Source organism: Notamacropus eugenii, chromosome 2 (genome assembly GCF_028372415.1).
Source record: "Notamacropus eugenii isolate mMacEug1 chromosome 2, mMacEug1.pri_v2, whole genome shotgun sequence".
Classification (NCBI taxonomy): Eukaryota; Metazoa; Chordata; class Mammalia; order Diprotodontia; family Macropodidae; genus Notamacropus; species Notamacropus eugenii.
In genome coordinates, this window is record NC_092873.1 from 374,963,918 (window position 1) to 374,980,456 (window position 16,539).

General features: G+C 37.2%; 1 protein-coding gene across 2 annotated transcripts in view; it reads left to right on the forward strand.

Moving 5' to 3' along the window:
* The window catches only part of USP32 (ubiquitin specific peptidase 32), a 262,811-nt gene that overhangs the window by 236,834 nt on the left and 9,438 nt on the right, over positions 1 to 16,539 (forward strand). For both annotated transcript variants that reach the window (XM_072646922.1, XM_072646921.1), the window contains exons 27-29: positions 2,438 to 2,622; positions 12,532 to 12,618; positions 13,497 to 13,617. In XM_072646922.1, the coding sequence (XP_072503023.1) occupies positions 2,438 to 2,622; positions 12,532 to 12,618; positions 13,497 to 13,617 (393 nt within the window). The remainder of the gene's footprint in view (positions 1 to 2,437; positions 2,623 to 12,531; positions 12,619 to 13,496; positions 13,618 to 16,539) is intronic.

Consider the following 16,539-nt stretch of genomic DNA (forward strand, 5'->3'; position numbering starts at 1 on the left):
GACTTAAAGTTAGATTTCAGATAGATGATGAGGAAATAAGTGTAATTAGCTGTAGATCATATATAATTCAGCAGTGAAAGGAAAGAACTAGGACTGTTCAGCCATGCCAAGGCTTTTAAACAAGTTGGAAGTGAACTGTTTGAAAACAAATGGTAATGAGAAGGATGGCACCAAGTGTGGGAACTAAGTCTGAGGATTCAGTTATTTCCAAGATCTATAGCACAAAGAAAAAGGGAAAAGAGCATACTCAGATCTTCTAGTCTTAGATGGTTGCCTAAGGCACTGAAAGTCTACATGACTTGCCCATATTCACATTAGCCACAGTGTTTCAGAAATGAGACTTGAATTATGGCTTCCTGACTCCAAGTTCAGCTCTAGGTCTGATAAGCAATGCAACCTCTCTTTCCAAGTTTTATTAATGCCATTTGCTTTTTATACCACCACCACTGAACCCTCTCTTGTAGCAGATAAAGTCACGTGAGCAAAACCTATCATCAAAATGACTGTCAGCATCGTATGTAATATTTCACACCCTATTCCTTCACCTAGAGGAAAAAAGTATATTTCTTTATCTAATATCTGGGACCAGGATTGATCATCTGTGTTTGATTTCCTTTTATTGTGTTTCTGCTTACTTTATTATAGTCATATATATTGTTATCCTGGTTCTACTTACTTCCCTCAGTAATAATTCATACAAGTCTTTCTTTGAATGCTTCAAATGTGAACTTTGGAAAGTGTCCGTCACAAAGCCAGTCAAATTAGGACAGGGTTTGAGGGTTTCTGGTAACCAAGTGCTCTGCACACCTCTTCTTGACTATTAGACAACATTAGCAGTCCTTTCTTTATAGAGCTTTGAAACTTATAAAGTATTGCCTTATTTAATCCTCACCCCAGCTCCAAGATAAACTGTGCATATGGCATTTACAATTGAAGAAAGTGAAAGCCATAGAGACTCCATGTCACATAGAGGCTCTAAGTCACAAAGGTAGATAGTGGAAGAGCTGCTCTGGGCCATTGGTCCAGTACTTTTTCAGCTTCATGGCAGTTTTTCTAAAACTGGTTTCTTGAATTCTTTTGTTTCCCAAGAAAAGTTTAAAATATAGTGGTGTTCTCCATTCACTGTATAAGACTTAGCTTCTTTAAGAACTTAATTTGCATTTGTTTGGTGACTGATCATAAACATTTGAATTTTTTCCTCAGTGCGAAGCTACCCCAAACTTTCTGTTGGGTTCAACTTAAATTCTCTAAAAGAGTTTTTCTGAACCCGACTATGCAGTATGTTAGGGTATTTGTATTTGTTTAAAAAGGATATCATCAAATTATTTTAAAATTTTCAAACCCAAACTACTTTTAATTCACCCTACTTTTAAGAAAAGTAAATTTACACTATGTGTTGTCCCTTGAAAGAACTAGATAAATTATGTGTCTGTGTGGTAAAATCACACCTAAAAAAGGTAACATTGTAGTGATAATTTAAATGGGAAGATTTTTCCCATTCATTAATTGCCCCATGTGACCTGCCAGGGTCACATGGAAGTCTGAGTCACATGGAGTCTGTCGTGGGAAGAGCTTGCTGAATGGGTAGAGCAAGAAAGGTGGAATAGGAAGAGGCAGAGTTGAGAGGAAGTTGGTCAGAGCAATTAGAACTGAAGAAGAGAGAGAAGCAGGCAGTTGGCTAATGTGAGTGAGAGAGCTTGTTTGTGATTTATTTTAAGGAAGCCTGTCTGTGATTTGTTTAAGGGAACTGATTTGTGGGAAGTCTAACAGAGGAAGCGCTTGGGGCTGGTGTTACGCTCTGCATCGTTCTTGTGTACAGATTTCTTTGTTACTATGATGGATTTGGCTTTCTGGTGTCTGAATAAATGTTTTGTTTCTGTCTTCCATGTGAGAGTCTATTGTATTTTGTGATTCAGAATTGTATTGTCATATTCATGGCAGCTATAGGCACTGTGAATATCGCATTGGCACTACAACCATCTCTCTTAAAAAGGTTAGGCACTTTTGTGTTTACTGAGAGAGCTGCTTTAGAAATGATTTTAAACAGTTGAGAGTTTTGAAGTGTAGAGCTCATGTGAGTTTTTATGTTTAAGGAGATGTGTTCAAATGAGAAATGTTTGTCAGAGGAAGTACTAGATAGAAAGTTGACTCAAGTAAAATAATTTCTGTGTAATTGGCAGTACTTCAGCAAAAAATGTGGCAGACCATTCAGCCTTTAATTACCATTATTTTAATGCCACATAGAGAATATCCTGCACAATTTATTCCTTAAGTGATTCTGCTTTTTTTGTTCTAAGATCATGAAGGGAATGTAGTAATAGCTGAGAGGAGGCAAACCATGGAACCTGTCAGTATTTAGAGAAAGAGGGAGGAGAGTGCTGCTTCTTTGGGTGCATCTCGTTTCTCAGCTTTCTGTTTTCTTGATTTGTACGCATAGATGAGGACAGAGCTGTACTTTCTGTCATCTCAGAAGAATCGTCCCAGCCTCTTTGGCATGCCATTGATTGTTCCATGTACTGTGCATACCCGGAAGAAGGACCTCTATGATGCAGTTTGGATTCAGGTATCCCGGCTAGCCAGCCCACTTCCTCCTCAGGAAGCCAGTAACCATGCCCAGGATTGGTGAGTGTGGAGGACTTATATGGAGTGTTTTGTTTCCCGTGGTTCTAAAACAATAAGCAGTGACTCCTGTAAACTTTGCATAGTTTATGGGCTTACACCTGAGTGTCAGATTAATGAATAAATACTAGCTGAAGGTCTATCCAGAGAACATCAAATCTAAGCCCTTTCCTTTATGTCTTGTATAGAAAATGTATCCCTTTCCCATCCAGCCTAGTCTAGTGCTCAATAACCCTTACAGGAAGCTAACCTTAAACTGGGTTTCTCCTACTATAGCTCATTTTTGCATTATTTTTCCCCACTTTGCATATACATTCCACAGATGGATGTTTGTCACAATGCTATGAAGCTCAAAATATAACTCTCTTTCAGCATGTATGTAGTATACACTCTGCCATGAGAAATTAATCTATTGTGGCATTTCTGTGTTAAGTCCTTTTAAGCTTCAAAACCTGGAAAAAATACTGAAAGAAAAATACCAATTGGTGTCCTTGTATTTTCAGTTTAGCAAACAATGTCTTTGTGCATTAAATATCTGTTAAATTGTTAATTAATTAATTAACTAGATGTCTGTTAAATAGACAATAAAATGTTTATGTGCAAAGAGTTAGAATGTAATACAGAGGTAATTAAAATATAATCCCTGCCCTTAAAGAAGCTTATAGACCAGGAAGAGAAAAAGGAGATGTACAATAGAATGTGAGTGTGTAAGAGAGTTACAGTGTTTTGCACATTCATGGATCCTTGGAGACCATCTAACTCTACCTTGCTCATTTTAGAGATGAGAAAATTGAAACCCAGAAAGAGAGAGGCAGAATTCCCCACACACCATGGCTCTTCAAGTCAGAACCCATGGTCATGCCTGAGGGGTAGATCACAATCTCTCTCTCCTTCCCTCCCTCCCCCCCTCCCTCTCTCCCCCCTCCCTCTCTCTCTCTCTATCTGTCTGTCTCTCTCTCTCTCTCTTTCTCTCTCTTCAACTTTAAGGTTACACTGCTGGTAAGTATCAGAGGTAGGTTTTAAACACAGTTTTTTTGGACTTTCCATCAGGTACACTTTCCCCTAGGTCATACTGATTCCATACATCATGCTGCTTAAGTAAATTTATTGAGTTTGTGCTACTGTTAGCATCATGATGGTTTATTTCATATCTGATTTCACATGTTTACTGAGGGTAAGATCATTTTATTGCTGCTGAGGAGCATGTGAGAAGTCTGCTTCCTAAGTAACTGACTAACATGAAGGACTGTGTTCATTGATTGCCTTTGCTGGTTCAGGATCATTTGATATATAACTAGGCTCAAAGTAAAAAGCAAAAGAATAGCAAGTACATGTGGACTAGCAACAAACCTGGAAGAGAACTGCTATTTCTCAAAGCAGAAAATGAAATGCAGAGACTTTTCTATTTCACATAAGAAATGTGTAGTTTTGTAATTTCCCAAGGAAATGCTGAATAGAAGCACATATCATTCTACTCTAGGAAACTACTGCTAATCAGTTGACCAGTCAGCAAGGTTTTATTAAGCATCTGCTGTGCACCAGGCACTCAGCTAAGTTGAAACTGCTCCTGCCCTTAAGGAACTTACAGTGAGAAAACATGTTCCTATAAGATTACATAGAAAATTAATATGGATGAAATAAATACAAAGTAATTTGATAGGGGAGACACTAGCAACTGAGAGGATCCAGAAAGGTCTCCCATAGGAGGTGGTGCTTAAGCCAAACTCTGAAGGAAGATTAAAGATCTAAGAATGTGAGGTGAGGAGGGCATGTATGAGGGTGCCTACAGAACATCCAATTTGAATGTTGAATGTTCAGAAGGTAGTTTGTTACAAGAGACTGGAGCAAGAGAGAAACAGAGACAAATACTATGGCTGGATATATAGTTCTGAGAGTCATATACAAAAAATTAATAGTCTAGTTGTACTACCAAGCATCAAAAAGTATTCATCTGTTGGGTGTTTATTTTATAAGCTTGAGATGCTATGTATTTATAAATAAGTTTTCTGGACTTAAATAAATTTTATGTCAGTGACTAATTGGGTGAAGGAATTGAAGGTACTACCAGAACTGGATGATGTTTCTCTAGTTCTCTTGAGAATTACTGTGGCTTTAGAGGTCTGGTGCAGAATATTTAATAATATAAAGTATAAAGCAGGCATTTCATAAAAAATGTAAGTTGAATTGTAATTCAAACTCAGATAGCAAGCAATATAAATTAGAGATATTAACACAAAGAAGCAAATTTTTGAACTCATAAATATCACTCAGACTTGCTGGGAGGAGGTCACTAATTAGAAATAGTTCTGAAAGGGCATATACCTTATTCTAAAGTAACTGATGTAAAAATTGGGCTATGGTAGTGGTGCCACATTATATACTAAGAAGATAGACTCTTGAGAGAAAATTCAGGAAGTTTGATGGAGAATTTTTGAGTGAAAGCCAACTGAGATAAGAACTAGAGAACTATTTTGGAGTATACTGTCAACCACTTGAACAGAAAGAATAAATGAGAACATCAGGTAATAAATATCACAAACCTGGCAAAAGAAGCATGAAATATATTAATGATGGAGGAGGTAGGGGCAGTTTCATTTATCTACATATATTCTGACATACTCTCTGCCAAAAGGTAGAGCTGAGAATTTCTTAAATTGCCTCAGTGATTATTTTAACCTTAAGGCTAACAAAGGGAAATTCTCTTCTCAACAAGGAGGATCATAGACTTAGAGCTGAAAAGGACCTAAAAGTCATTTTAGAGATGAGGAAATTGAGGCGCAGAGAAGTTAAGTGATTTGCCTGGAGTCACACAGGTAACGAGTAGCAGAGATGGGATTCACATCAGTGACATTTGAACCAAGGTCCTCATTCTCCTTTTTATTGTACTCACCTTCATTCAGGTTGATGGAGTGAAAAAGATAGGACTTTGGGCAAGAAGTCACTACTATATATTAGAATTAATGCTAGAGAAGAGGAGCTATGCTAATATGCCCATGAGATTTGGGTAGAACACATTTCAAAGTGTTCAGTGAAGGGGTGGGTAGTCCCACAGATTGAAATTCTAAGGGGGAGGTCCAAGAGGATTAGAAAGTGTCCACAAGTAACATTCTTGGGACACAAAGGTAAGGAGGAGAAGGGGAGCTATCTAAGGGAATTTATCATGCAACTTGGATTTTTAAAAGACATGTAAAGGAGATGGAAGAAGAGCCTTGTAACAAAGGCATGATAGAAAATTATGATATGTTTCTATAAGAATAGTACCAAGAATACAACAACTCGGAATGAACTGAAATTCACAAGGAGTGCTGTAGATACAGTTTACCTCGATTTTAACAATGCATTTGATGTGTCTTATGCTATTTGTATGGAAAAAAGGAAAATTTGTGGTCTAGGTGGTAGTACATTTTGTTGGATATGGAACTTGTTGAATTGCCAGATCCAAAAAGCGGTCGTTAATAGTTAAGTGTCAGATGGGAAGCAAATCTCCAGGGAAGCAGCGCTATGATGTGTCTTTGACCCTGTCACTACTTAACATTTTTATGAATGATTTGGATAAAGGCATATATGTAAATGGCTTGCTTACTAAATTTGCAGATGAGGCAAAACTGAAGTATAGGGAAGGGGAATAGCCTACACACTGGGTGACAGTCAGGATTCAAAAAAGATCCAAACAACTAGATCTAAGGCCTTAATTGAATAAGGTGACATTTAATAGGGATAAAGATCAAGTCATACACTTAGGTTCAAAAAGCATCTATTCATATGTAAGATGGGCCAGGCATAGTCAGACAGAAGTTAATCTGAAAAAGATCTGGGAGTTCTAGTGGGCTGAAAACTTAATTTTAGTTAACCATATGATATATAGTCAATGAAGAAAACTGTGATCTTTGATTAAATTGAGAGGTATAACATTAAAGAATGGGGAGGTGATAAAGTTTTCTGTGCTCTACCCTGTTCAGACAACACCTGAAATATTGTATTTAATTTCAAGCGTTATTGTGTTTTAGGAATGACGTTAATAAGTTGAAGAGTGTCAGTCCACAAGCATTTATAAAACACAGGCACTGGGAATACAAGGGGAATAAACAAACCAACAGTACCTGTTTTTAAGGAGCTTATGTTCTCTTGAAGGAAATGACATATGCTTATATGTTTACATAGAAAATGAGTATATTCAAAATAAAGCCAAGGTAATTTGATAGAGGAGGCACTGGTGTCTGGAAGAATCAGGAAAGGTCTCATGGAAAAGGTAATGCTTGAGCTGAGTTTTGAGGAGAAACTAGGGAAACATAGTGGTGAGTTGGGAGTCCATTCTAGGCATGGGGGAGGGGGGGTAGTCTGTACAAAGATGATCTTTGATTGCCAGTAAAACAACTTTATTCTTTTCATCTGTTCTTTGAACTGTTTGATCAGAAAATGTACGTTATCACTTGACTACACCTGAACTTTATACTGTCACTTAAAAAAATTCTTAATTATGTTTCCAGTCCCATTGTTATCTTTAAAAACCCTAAAGAGGAAACCAGAAAACAATTAACAAAGTCACTGAACTTGCAAGATGTAAATAAAATCCATAGAAATCATCAGCATTCTTATATGTTATTTAAAAAAGCATATAGGAAGAGCTATAAAGATAAATACAATTCAGATATCTGCAGAAGCTATAAAATATTTGTATCTATGAATCCCTATAAAGCATTCTTTCCAGGAATAAGGATATAAATAATTGGACAGACTTTAATTGATACTTCATAGTCCAAATCAATATGCCACAAATGACAGTACTATCTAAATTAATATACTGAATGTTTTATCCATCTAACTGCCAAGAGAATATTTTACAGAACTTGGAAAATGATAATCAAGTTCACATAGAAGAACAAAAGGTAAAGAATCTCAAGGGTAATAATGAAAAAAAGCAAGAACCAGTGCCTCAAACTGTGCTACAAAGCAATAAGCATTAATGATTTGGCATTTTCATACTGGTTAAAAAATGGAGAGGTTGATCCCTGAAATAAATTAAATATACAGTATACAGAAGCAAACAAACGCGGACAATAGCATTATGTCCAATAAACACAAAGACCTCTTTTAGTGGAAAGAAGGATTCACCATTTGACAGAAACAGGAAAACTGGACAGCTGTCTGTCAGAAATTAGGGCTAGACCAAGAAGTCACATCATATTTCAAGGCAGTTTCCTATTAATACATAAAAGGTTATCTCATAAATAAATTAGAGGGACACAGAAGAAATTAGCTTTCAAATCTATAGATATGGAAAGAATTCATAATTAAGCAAGTGATAGAGAGGGGGAGAATCACATAAAATCAAATGGACAATTTGGTTGTCCATTTCAAAATCACACAAATCTAATATAGTTACAGTTAGATGGAAAACAGGTAAATGGGGCAGGAGTGATGGTGGAACTTTACAGGAAGTTTTTCTGGTAAAGGTCTTATATCTAAATTATCTAAGGAACTGGTTAAAATGTATTAAAACTAACATGTACAACTAAGATATATAAAAACTAATTTCCAGTAAAATAAATAGTCAAAAGATGTGAACAGGCAGTTTTCAGAGAAGAAATCCAAGTCATGGTCAAAATGTTCTAAATCACTATTAATTATAGAAATGCAAATTAAAGCATCTCTGAGGCTTCACCTCACAACCCTAAGACTGGCAAAGGCAGTTCTGTCAAAGTACCTGGCAAAAACGGAGTGACATGTTGGGGAGTGTGCAGAGGAACAGTCATACAGTTGGTAGAGCAGTGAATTTATCCCAGCCATTCTGGAAAGCAGTTTGAACCTACGCCTCAAAAGTTACTAAACTAGGGGCAGCTAGGTGGCGCAGTGGGTATATCATTGGCCCTGGAAGCAGAAAGCCCTGAATTCATATATGGTCTCAGACCCTTAACCTAGATGTGTGCAAGTCACTTAACCCTAATTGCCTCCAAAAAAAGTTATTAACCTGTTCATATCCTTTGACCTAGCTATACTATACTAGTAGACTTCTACCCCAAGGAGATTAAAAAAAGGAAAAATTCCTGTATATGTAAAAATATTTATAATACCCTTTGCATAGTTGCCAAAAATTGGAAACTAATACAGGTGTCCTAATTGGGGAAATGACTAAACAAATGACGATGTGTGAATATAATGTAATGTTATTATGCCATAAGAAAGGACAAAATGGACAGTTTTAGAGGAAACTGGGAAGATTGCTGTGAAGATACAGAGTGAAAGCTAGCAGAATTAGGAGAACAATTTATATAAATGACATCACAGAGAAAAACAACTTTGAAAGACTTTAGAACACGCTGATCAATGCAATTATTAACCACAAGTCCAGAGGACTAAAGTGCTACTCACCTGCCAGAGAGGTGATGAATGCAAAGATTGACATACACTTTTAGGCATAGCCAATGTGGACATTTGCTTTGCTGGACTATGCATTTCTATTATGAGGTCTTTATTTTTCACTTAACCACAAAATTTTGCCATCTTTATCTTGCCCCACAATCTAACAAGATTCAAGAAATGCTGGGGGGGTCATGGGGAGAGAAGTCACCAGCACATGCAACTTCCCTTTAAAAACCACATCACCTTGCATGCTGCTGCTTTTCATAAAGGTTTCTGCTTTCATTTTCTGCTTGGTGCTATGGCCAGTTTTGTCCCCATTCCTAGTCTTGTATCTTCCCCTTTGCCATTGCTTTCTAAACCATTGGAACATGACTAGTTTTTTGTTTTTGTTGTTTGTTTGTTTCTTTGTTTTTCAGTTTAGAAATTAGTGGAGAGTTGCAAATGCTCTGATTTTGTACTTTTTTTCTATTTGCCATGGGCTCCCTTTGTGGGGAGTTGAATCCTGGCTCTAGTATGACTTCAGGAAGGTCACTTCATCACTCCACACTTCAGTTCTCATCTGTGAAATGAGAGGATTATACTTGATCAAGGGTTCTTAACCTGGGGTCCATGAGTTTTCAGGAAAATAATTTGATAACTACATTTTAGTATATTTGATTTTTTTTTCATCCTATGAATTACATGCATTTAAAAGCATTATTGTGAGAAGGGGTCCATAGGTGTCACCAGTCTGCCAGAAGGTTACATGACACACAAAAAAGATCAAAAACCCCTAGACTAGATGGTCTTGAAGATCTCTTCCAGCTCCAAATTAACTTTATGTTGATGAAATCTTCAGATTTAAATTGCTACTGGTTCTTAAATTACTTTAACAGCTTCTGTACTTAGAAGTATAAAAGATTACTAATGACTAATACCTGTTAGCAAAGGTCTCACTAATTAAAGTTCTTAAAGAGTAAGTCAAGAGGAGAAAATAGGCATATCCAAAATTGTGTCACTAGAAAAGATATCTGGAGGAGGAAAGAATAATTTTAATCTATATTTGATACGTAGATTAAAAAAAAGAAAACTGGGATGATAACAAAAAAGAGTAAACTAGAAAACATCAGCACTTCCCCTAGTTGCCAGTTTTGCTACCTCCATTAAATAAGGAAATAACGTGGAAAAAAATTGATTTGCTAAAGAAGGAAATTCACTTTATTCGTCCCCTTGACATTTTGACTGATCTCCACCTGCTTGGAATGCTTTTCAAGGAGCTTGAGTGACTCTTTGTATACAGCTACCACCTTGGAATATATTGGATTTGGTAGTTTATTTTCAAGCCCAATTGTTCCCTTTTGGTGCTTATCTCATTTCTCTCTGCTATAGGGTTTTGATGATCAGTTACTATGGCCAGACCTAGATATGGTGCTTTAGTTTTGTCCTTGGTGTTATGTAAATTTGCTGCTATAAACATGCCCTTTATCAGATAATGAAATAGCCAAGCAAAGGAAAAAATGTATATCAGATGAATCTTAAAAAGTGTTTTGGTGTTATTTACCTTGTTCTTATGTACTTGCTGGTGGAGAGAGTAAATAATTAGATAAATTGATGGTCTGGTATAACTTCTACCACTGCCACTTTTTTTCTTTACAGGATTATCCTAAAAGTCATAAAATGTCAGAGCTGGAATGATCTAAGAGATGAAATTGTCTGACCCCCTCATTCTAATGAGCAATCTAAGGCCTCTGGAGGTGATGTGATTTGCCCATGGTCACATAGTGACATAGTAGAGCCAAAACAAGGACTGGAATTTATCTCTCCTCAATATCGCCTATTTTCTTTATGTTTTGGTCAGAGTGTGATACATGATTTTGTCTTTTACACCGCAGATATACTTTAGCAACTTTGATTATGGAGCTATACAGTATATCAGGCCTAGTGTTCGAGCTGTCAAACTTTAACAGGACCCCATTCTCATCACCAGAAAAGGGGTTGTTGTGTTTGGATATCAGTAAAATAGGCAAAGGGCAAACCAGTTTCAAACATGCCAGTATCCTTGCTTGCTCCAAAATTATACTAGACTTAATTGTACCCTAATATTACTGCAATATAAACCTACAGAAACATAAGAAGAGTACATATACTAGCAATGAGTCAAAACTTACCTTGCCATTTATAATAGGACTTCTGAGTGTAAAGAGTTAACAAGCATCTTCAAAAATAACTAGATTTCAGGATGATGGAGGGGCCCAAGCCTGTGGCCTCACTTGTTCACACTGCTATGTTTCACTGGGCTAGGTGAATAGCACCATGGAGGAACCCCGTCTAGGGAAGGAGCCCTATGACCAAAATGAGGCCTGTAAGACTTGAGGGAGACAGAGCCTGGAGCCACAGTCCCCCCATCCTCTGCATGTTTCTCTTGCCTGACTTTTGAGCCCTGTCTCAGTCCTGGAGGCCCAAGCCTCCAGCCCTGACCAGGAGTGTTGAAGCAGAACAGTTTCCTGAGGAAAGGCATTGCCCAGCCAGGAGAGCCAGTGACTATGCCCACAGCAGCTAAGACTAGATTCAGGACTCTACCCACATCCCAGCTACTGTTCCCAGGAGGCAAACACTGTCTTTAGCTGCCTTAGTGAGAAGTTTCTAGGAGGGAGTGAGGGAGATCCTAGGACAGGGGAGAGGCTGACTTGGAGGGAGGATGAGCCTGGCCCTAAAGGAGGTGAGGGAGGGTCATCCAGAAGCCATGAGGTGAGAGAGGGTCCAGATAAGTCTTCAAGGCCAGAGGAAAAAGGCATATGGAAAGGGGAGGGGGGTTCAGTGCTGCTGGCCTCTATGGGTCCTCACCCCCTCTGGACCCCAAGCCATCCTGCCCATTTGAACACCTTTCTGGCAGAGCCTGACCCCCATCCCCCCATTCCCCACTGCTTTTCACTTGCCAATCTATTTCTTTACAGACTAGGCAGTCCCTGCCTAGGGGGCACATGGGGGTGGGGAGAGTATCCAGGGAAGCTTGTCATGGTGTCATGTTTACAGCCCAGCTGGGTGTAACTCAGTAAAATGGATGTTTTTTTTTTTCTTAAAAAAAACAAAAAACTGTATTTCCAGCTTTCTGTACTGTTTTACTCTCCTTATCATGAAAGGTTTTATCAGCTTTGCATTAATGTGAATTTAATTTGTCTTAATAGAATGATTGTTGTAGGACTAGGTGATTGATTCAGCACATAATATTTGCCTAAACTACTTTACACATACATGGCCACAGCCTAATATGACTGGTCTGCTAAATTAGTACAAAACTAACATTACAGTCTCACTATCAAATGTAAGTAGAACTGTACTATAATTTCTAGGCCATTGGGTTGTCCAAGAGTCCAACTGTTGGGTTGGAGTAAGCTTCATTGAACCATGAACTTGAATACCATGCCCTACCACTTTAATAGGATTAAAGGAACCTTCTTGCTTTTTCTGACAAATATCTCCTTTAAGTGTTAGTCCAAGGGAAGATAGAGAGGAATTGGGCAGAAAACCAGAACAGTTCTTATGTTGTGTGTGTATGTGTGTGTTCTGTTTTAGTGATGACAGCATGGGGTATCAGTATCCATTCACACTAAGAGTTGTGCAGAAGGATGGAAACTCTTGTGCTTGGTGTCCGTGGTACAGGTAAATTGTCCCTCCTGCTACCTAATGAAAGGAAGTGCAGAGTGACCGTTTCAGATAATAACTTTTTAACGGGCTTCAAGGTTTCAGAGGTTAATGGAGAATGAGAAGCTTGAATTAAATTTAAGGACTGTTTATCAGTCCATCCTTACAATTTGTGCTGACATCTTATGCATGGACAGATTGCTTTTGTGACGGATTAATATTGTGAGATCATTGTTCAATCCATTTCACTTTTTATTCTCAAGCTCATGTTAGTTTAGCAGATAGCATTACTACATAGACCCATTCAGGAGACTACTTTTACATCCTATGTTTGGTAGAATGTAAAGGGATTTTTTTAATGTTGTTAGTCCAAAGAAATTCTAATACTTAAACTGAGAGGCAGGAACGTTACCTTGTTATGTAGGTATCATCTTGTTAGATAAATATAGATTTAGCAAACTAAGTGTATGCCAGAAAGCAGAGACCCGACTTTAGCCCCTAACTCTGTTAACTATATTAGATACACTACTTGACATGTATATTTCCTTGTTTATAAAATAGTATTGTTAATACTAAGTTAATTCTTCTGTTTCAGAGTATTAAGCAGCAGAATGTAGTTTTCTTCAGGGTAGTTCTGCTTCAGATATTCCAATTCAGCTGTCACTGCATCTGCTTTTCTTAGATTTCATATTTTTATTTGTCTTACCAAGTGATTGCTACATATTTTGATAATCCAGTGTTAAATGATCTGCAATTGTCAGTAGTCTGTCAAGACTGTTGTTAACAAATTATAAGGGAAAAAAGAAAGTGTAGAGACAGGGGATGAGCTTTTATATTCTGAAAACTAAGTTCCTTCACAATTTCTTTTTTTCACCAAGTTTTTTATTTATCTTTAGATTTTGCCGAGGCTGTAAAATTGATTGTGCTGAAGACAGAGCTTTCATTGGAAATGCTTATATTGCTGTGGATTGGGACCCAACAGCTCTTCACCTTCGCTATCAAACATCACAGGAACGGGTAAGAACAAAATATCAGACAGACTCAGTATTTTATAAGGTCTTAATTCTCAAAAGAATTTTTATTAGCTTTGAAATTATACTTCTAACTACATCATGCCATTATTTTGTGGGCATATCTTAGTGCAAGGAAGAGAATCGATGATTCTCTGAATAGTACTCAGATTTTGTGTTATCTGTCATCTGCTACTTTAATAGTTATAGTTGGCCATTAAAAATTATGAATAATACTAAAAAGAAACTCCAGAATCAAAACTTTGGGTTGCAGATGCTTTTTGCCAGTTGATTAAGGGGTAGCGTGGGGCTACAGTTTTTGATAACTAACAACCAATTAACTCAGTTGTACTCAAACTATAGTTGCCATCTTTGATTTTACAGTGTCGTACAGTCTTCTCTAAGCTAAACACAGCTAATTCCTTCAGCTGATCATCTTATAACATGAACTCAAAACCTTCCACCATACTGGTTACCCACCTCTAGACATTACATATCAGTGTCCTTCTTAAACCAGAGTAGCCAGAAGTAAATAGTACTCCATTTGTAGTCTGACCAGGGTAGAGTGCAGTGGGACCATCACGTCGAAGCTATGCTTTTATTCATGTAGCCCTATATGTCATTAACTTTTGTGACAGCCATATCACACAACTGACTCATTGAACTGTCTGGCCACTAAAACTTCAGATCTTTTCAGAACTCTGTACCTCCCCCTTCTGATCATTTTTCTCTGACCCCCTCATTCTAATAAGCAATATAATCTTATGCAGGTTTTTTGGATTCAAGTATCCAACTTTATATTTATCCTTTTTGAATTTCATTAGATTTAGCCTAATGCACTAATCTGTTGAGATCTTCTGGATCCTAACTTTATTGGCCATTGTCTTAGCTATAAAAAATGATTATGTCAATGTTCCATGTGTTTCTCCAAGTCAGTTCCATACGTTTAATAAGTAAGTTGATGTTCAGCTTTCATGGAAGGTGATTAATCATGATTTGTTGAAGTCCATCTTAAGTTACTGAGAATTGGGATGTTCTACCAGCTCTGGACCTGGTAGTCTGGTAGTACACCTTGTAGAAAGGTTTTTATTGGCCTTTGTCCTTAAATTGGTGAAAACCTAGGGAACTAGCTAGAAGAAGTGTAGTTATTTAGACGGGTAGTAGTGTTCATCTACTTCTGATAGTTCAGTTTCTTGACTCTGCAACCTCTGAGAAAATTTAGGTTGTGAGATTTCTGACAGGCACATCAGGTTTCCTATACCTACTCCAATCAAAATTTGTAACAGATTGATCAAGAATTATAATGGGGAAAAAAGAAATACAATTAAAAACTACAGTAAGTTCTTCTACCCAAGTACTCTACAAAAAATAATCCAGAAGCCCACAACTTCTCCCTCCACCCCCGCAACCACACACACACTTAGGAATACAGGCCTCCAAGTAGTACCAGAAATACTAGTCTTGTCTGAGGTACCAGGAGTGGAGATGCCTCAAGGAAAGCCTCAAAGTAGTTTGAAACCATAGCTAGAAACTTCACAACCACCAGGAGCAACAGCGCTCAACCAAGGGTGGTCCTGCTCTCTACGATCCCTAGCCCACTGACCTGAAATGCCACAGAGGCCCTGAAGCATGCTGAACCTAAGAAATCCAGATGGACTCTAACCCTTGGAGGCACAGAGATTAGAACAGGAAACAAAATGATAAAGGGCTGACCACTCTAAAAGCTTAGCAAGGAACACAGGCGGGCCCTTGCACAGAGCTCCGGTTCAGGAATTAAAGCCGGAGAGACTACTCTAAAGAATTATTGTAACTTCAGAAGTGCTTCAAAATCTCAAACAAAAGGAGACGATGCTGCTGTAACAATAGCAAGCCAGATATTCAAGGGAGGAAAGTGAATTTTCAACAAGAATTACATAAATACCTAGGACAAACAAAGCAAGAGATTTAAAAAAGAAGCAAACAAAAAAAAGTCAAATAGAATTGGAAGGCAAATGTATGTCTTATTACAGAAATTGGCAAGCCTTATCCAGTTAATGGATTCCTTGAGAATTAGAAGAGAGCAAGCAAATCAGTGACTCTCTGTAAAGTAACAATAAATATAGAACAAATCAAAATATTGAAAAATAGAAAAAAATTAAAAATATCTAAAATAAAAAACAACTGATCCTTATAAAAAGGTCAAGGAGAAGGAATTTAAGAATAATTGGACTCTTACTTGACTGTGTATATTTGTTTTAAGGGTTTCATTTTTCTCTTTTTTCATGGAGGGATGTGTGTGAGAGAGCAAAAATAAATTTTAGGTAATTGAAAAAATTAAATTAGAAAAAGAATCCTTGGACACCCTGAAAATTATCATTTTAAAGAAATAGTCTAAACACTAATCTTTCAAGAAATCATAAATGGAAACTGCTCAGATCTATTCAAACCAAAGGGCAAAATGACAACAGAAGGAATCCATCAATAACTTCCTGAAAGAAACTCCAAAAGGAAAAATTCAGAGAATGTCATATCCAAAATCTATAGTAATCACATCAAAGAAAAAAATGCCACAAGTATCCAAAAAGAATTTCAGATACCAACGAGCTACAACTAAGTCATGATTAATCCATCTTCTAATGATGCAAAATTCAATTTCATGAGAATTATAAAATCACATTTAATTGAAGCCAGAACTTCAAATAATGTGATGCATTGTGAGCTAGTCAAGGGTTTTAACACACTGCTATCTCATTAGTCAGCATTTGCCTATTGTCATGTGTCAGTGTGATGTGCTGTAACATACCAAGTTACCAAGAGTAGCTGTAATTTTTTTTTAAATGAACCCTTAAAAGAATGGACAAAAGTAAGAATACTTCAGAAGGAAAGAAATACTGCCAGAACAACAAAGAAGAGACTTGTAATTACTTTGGAACAAAAATTTGTTTTAATT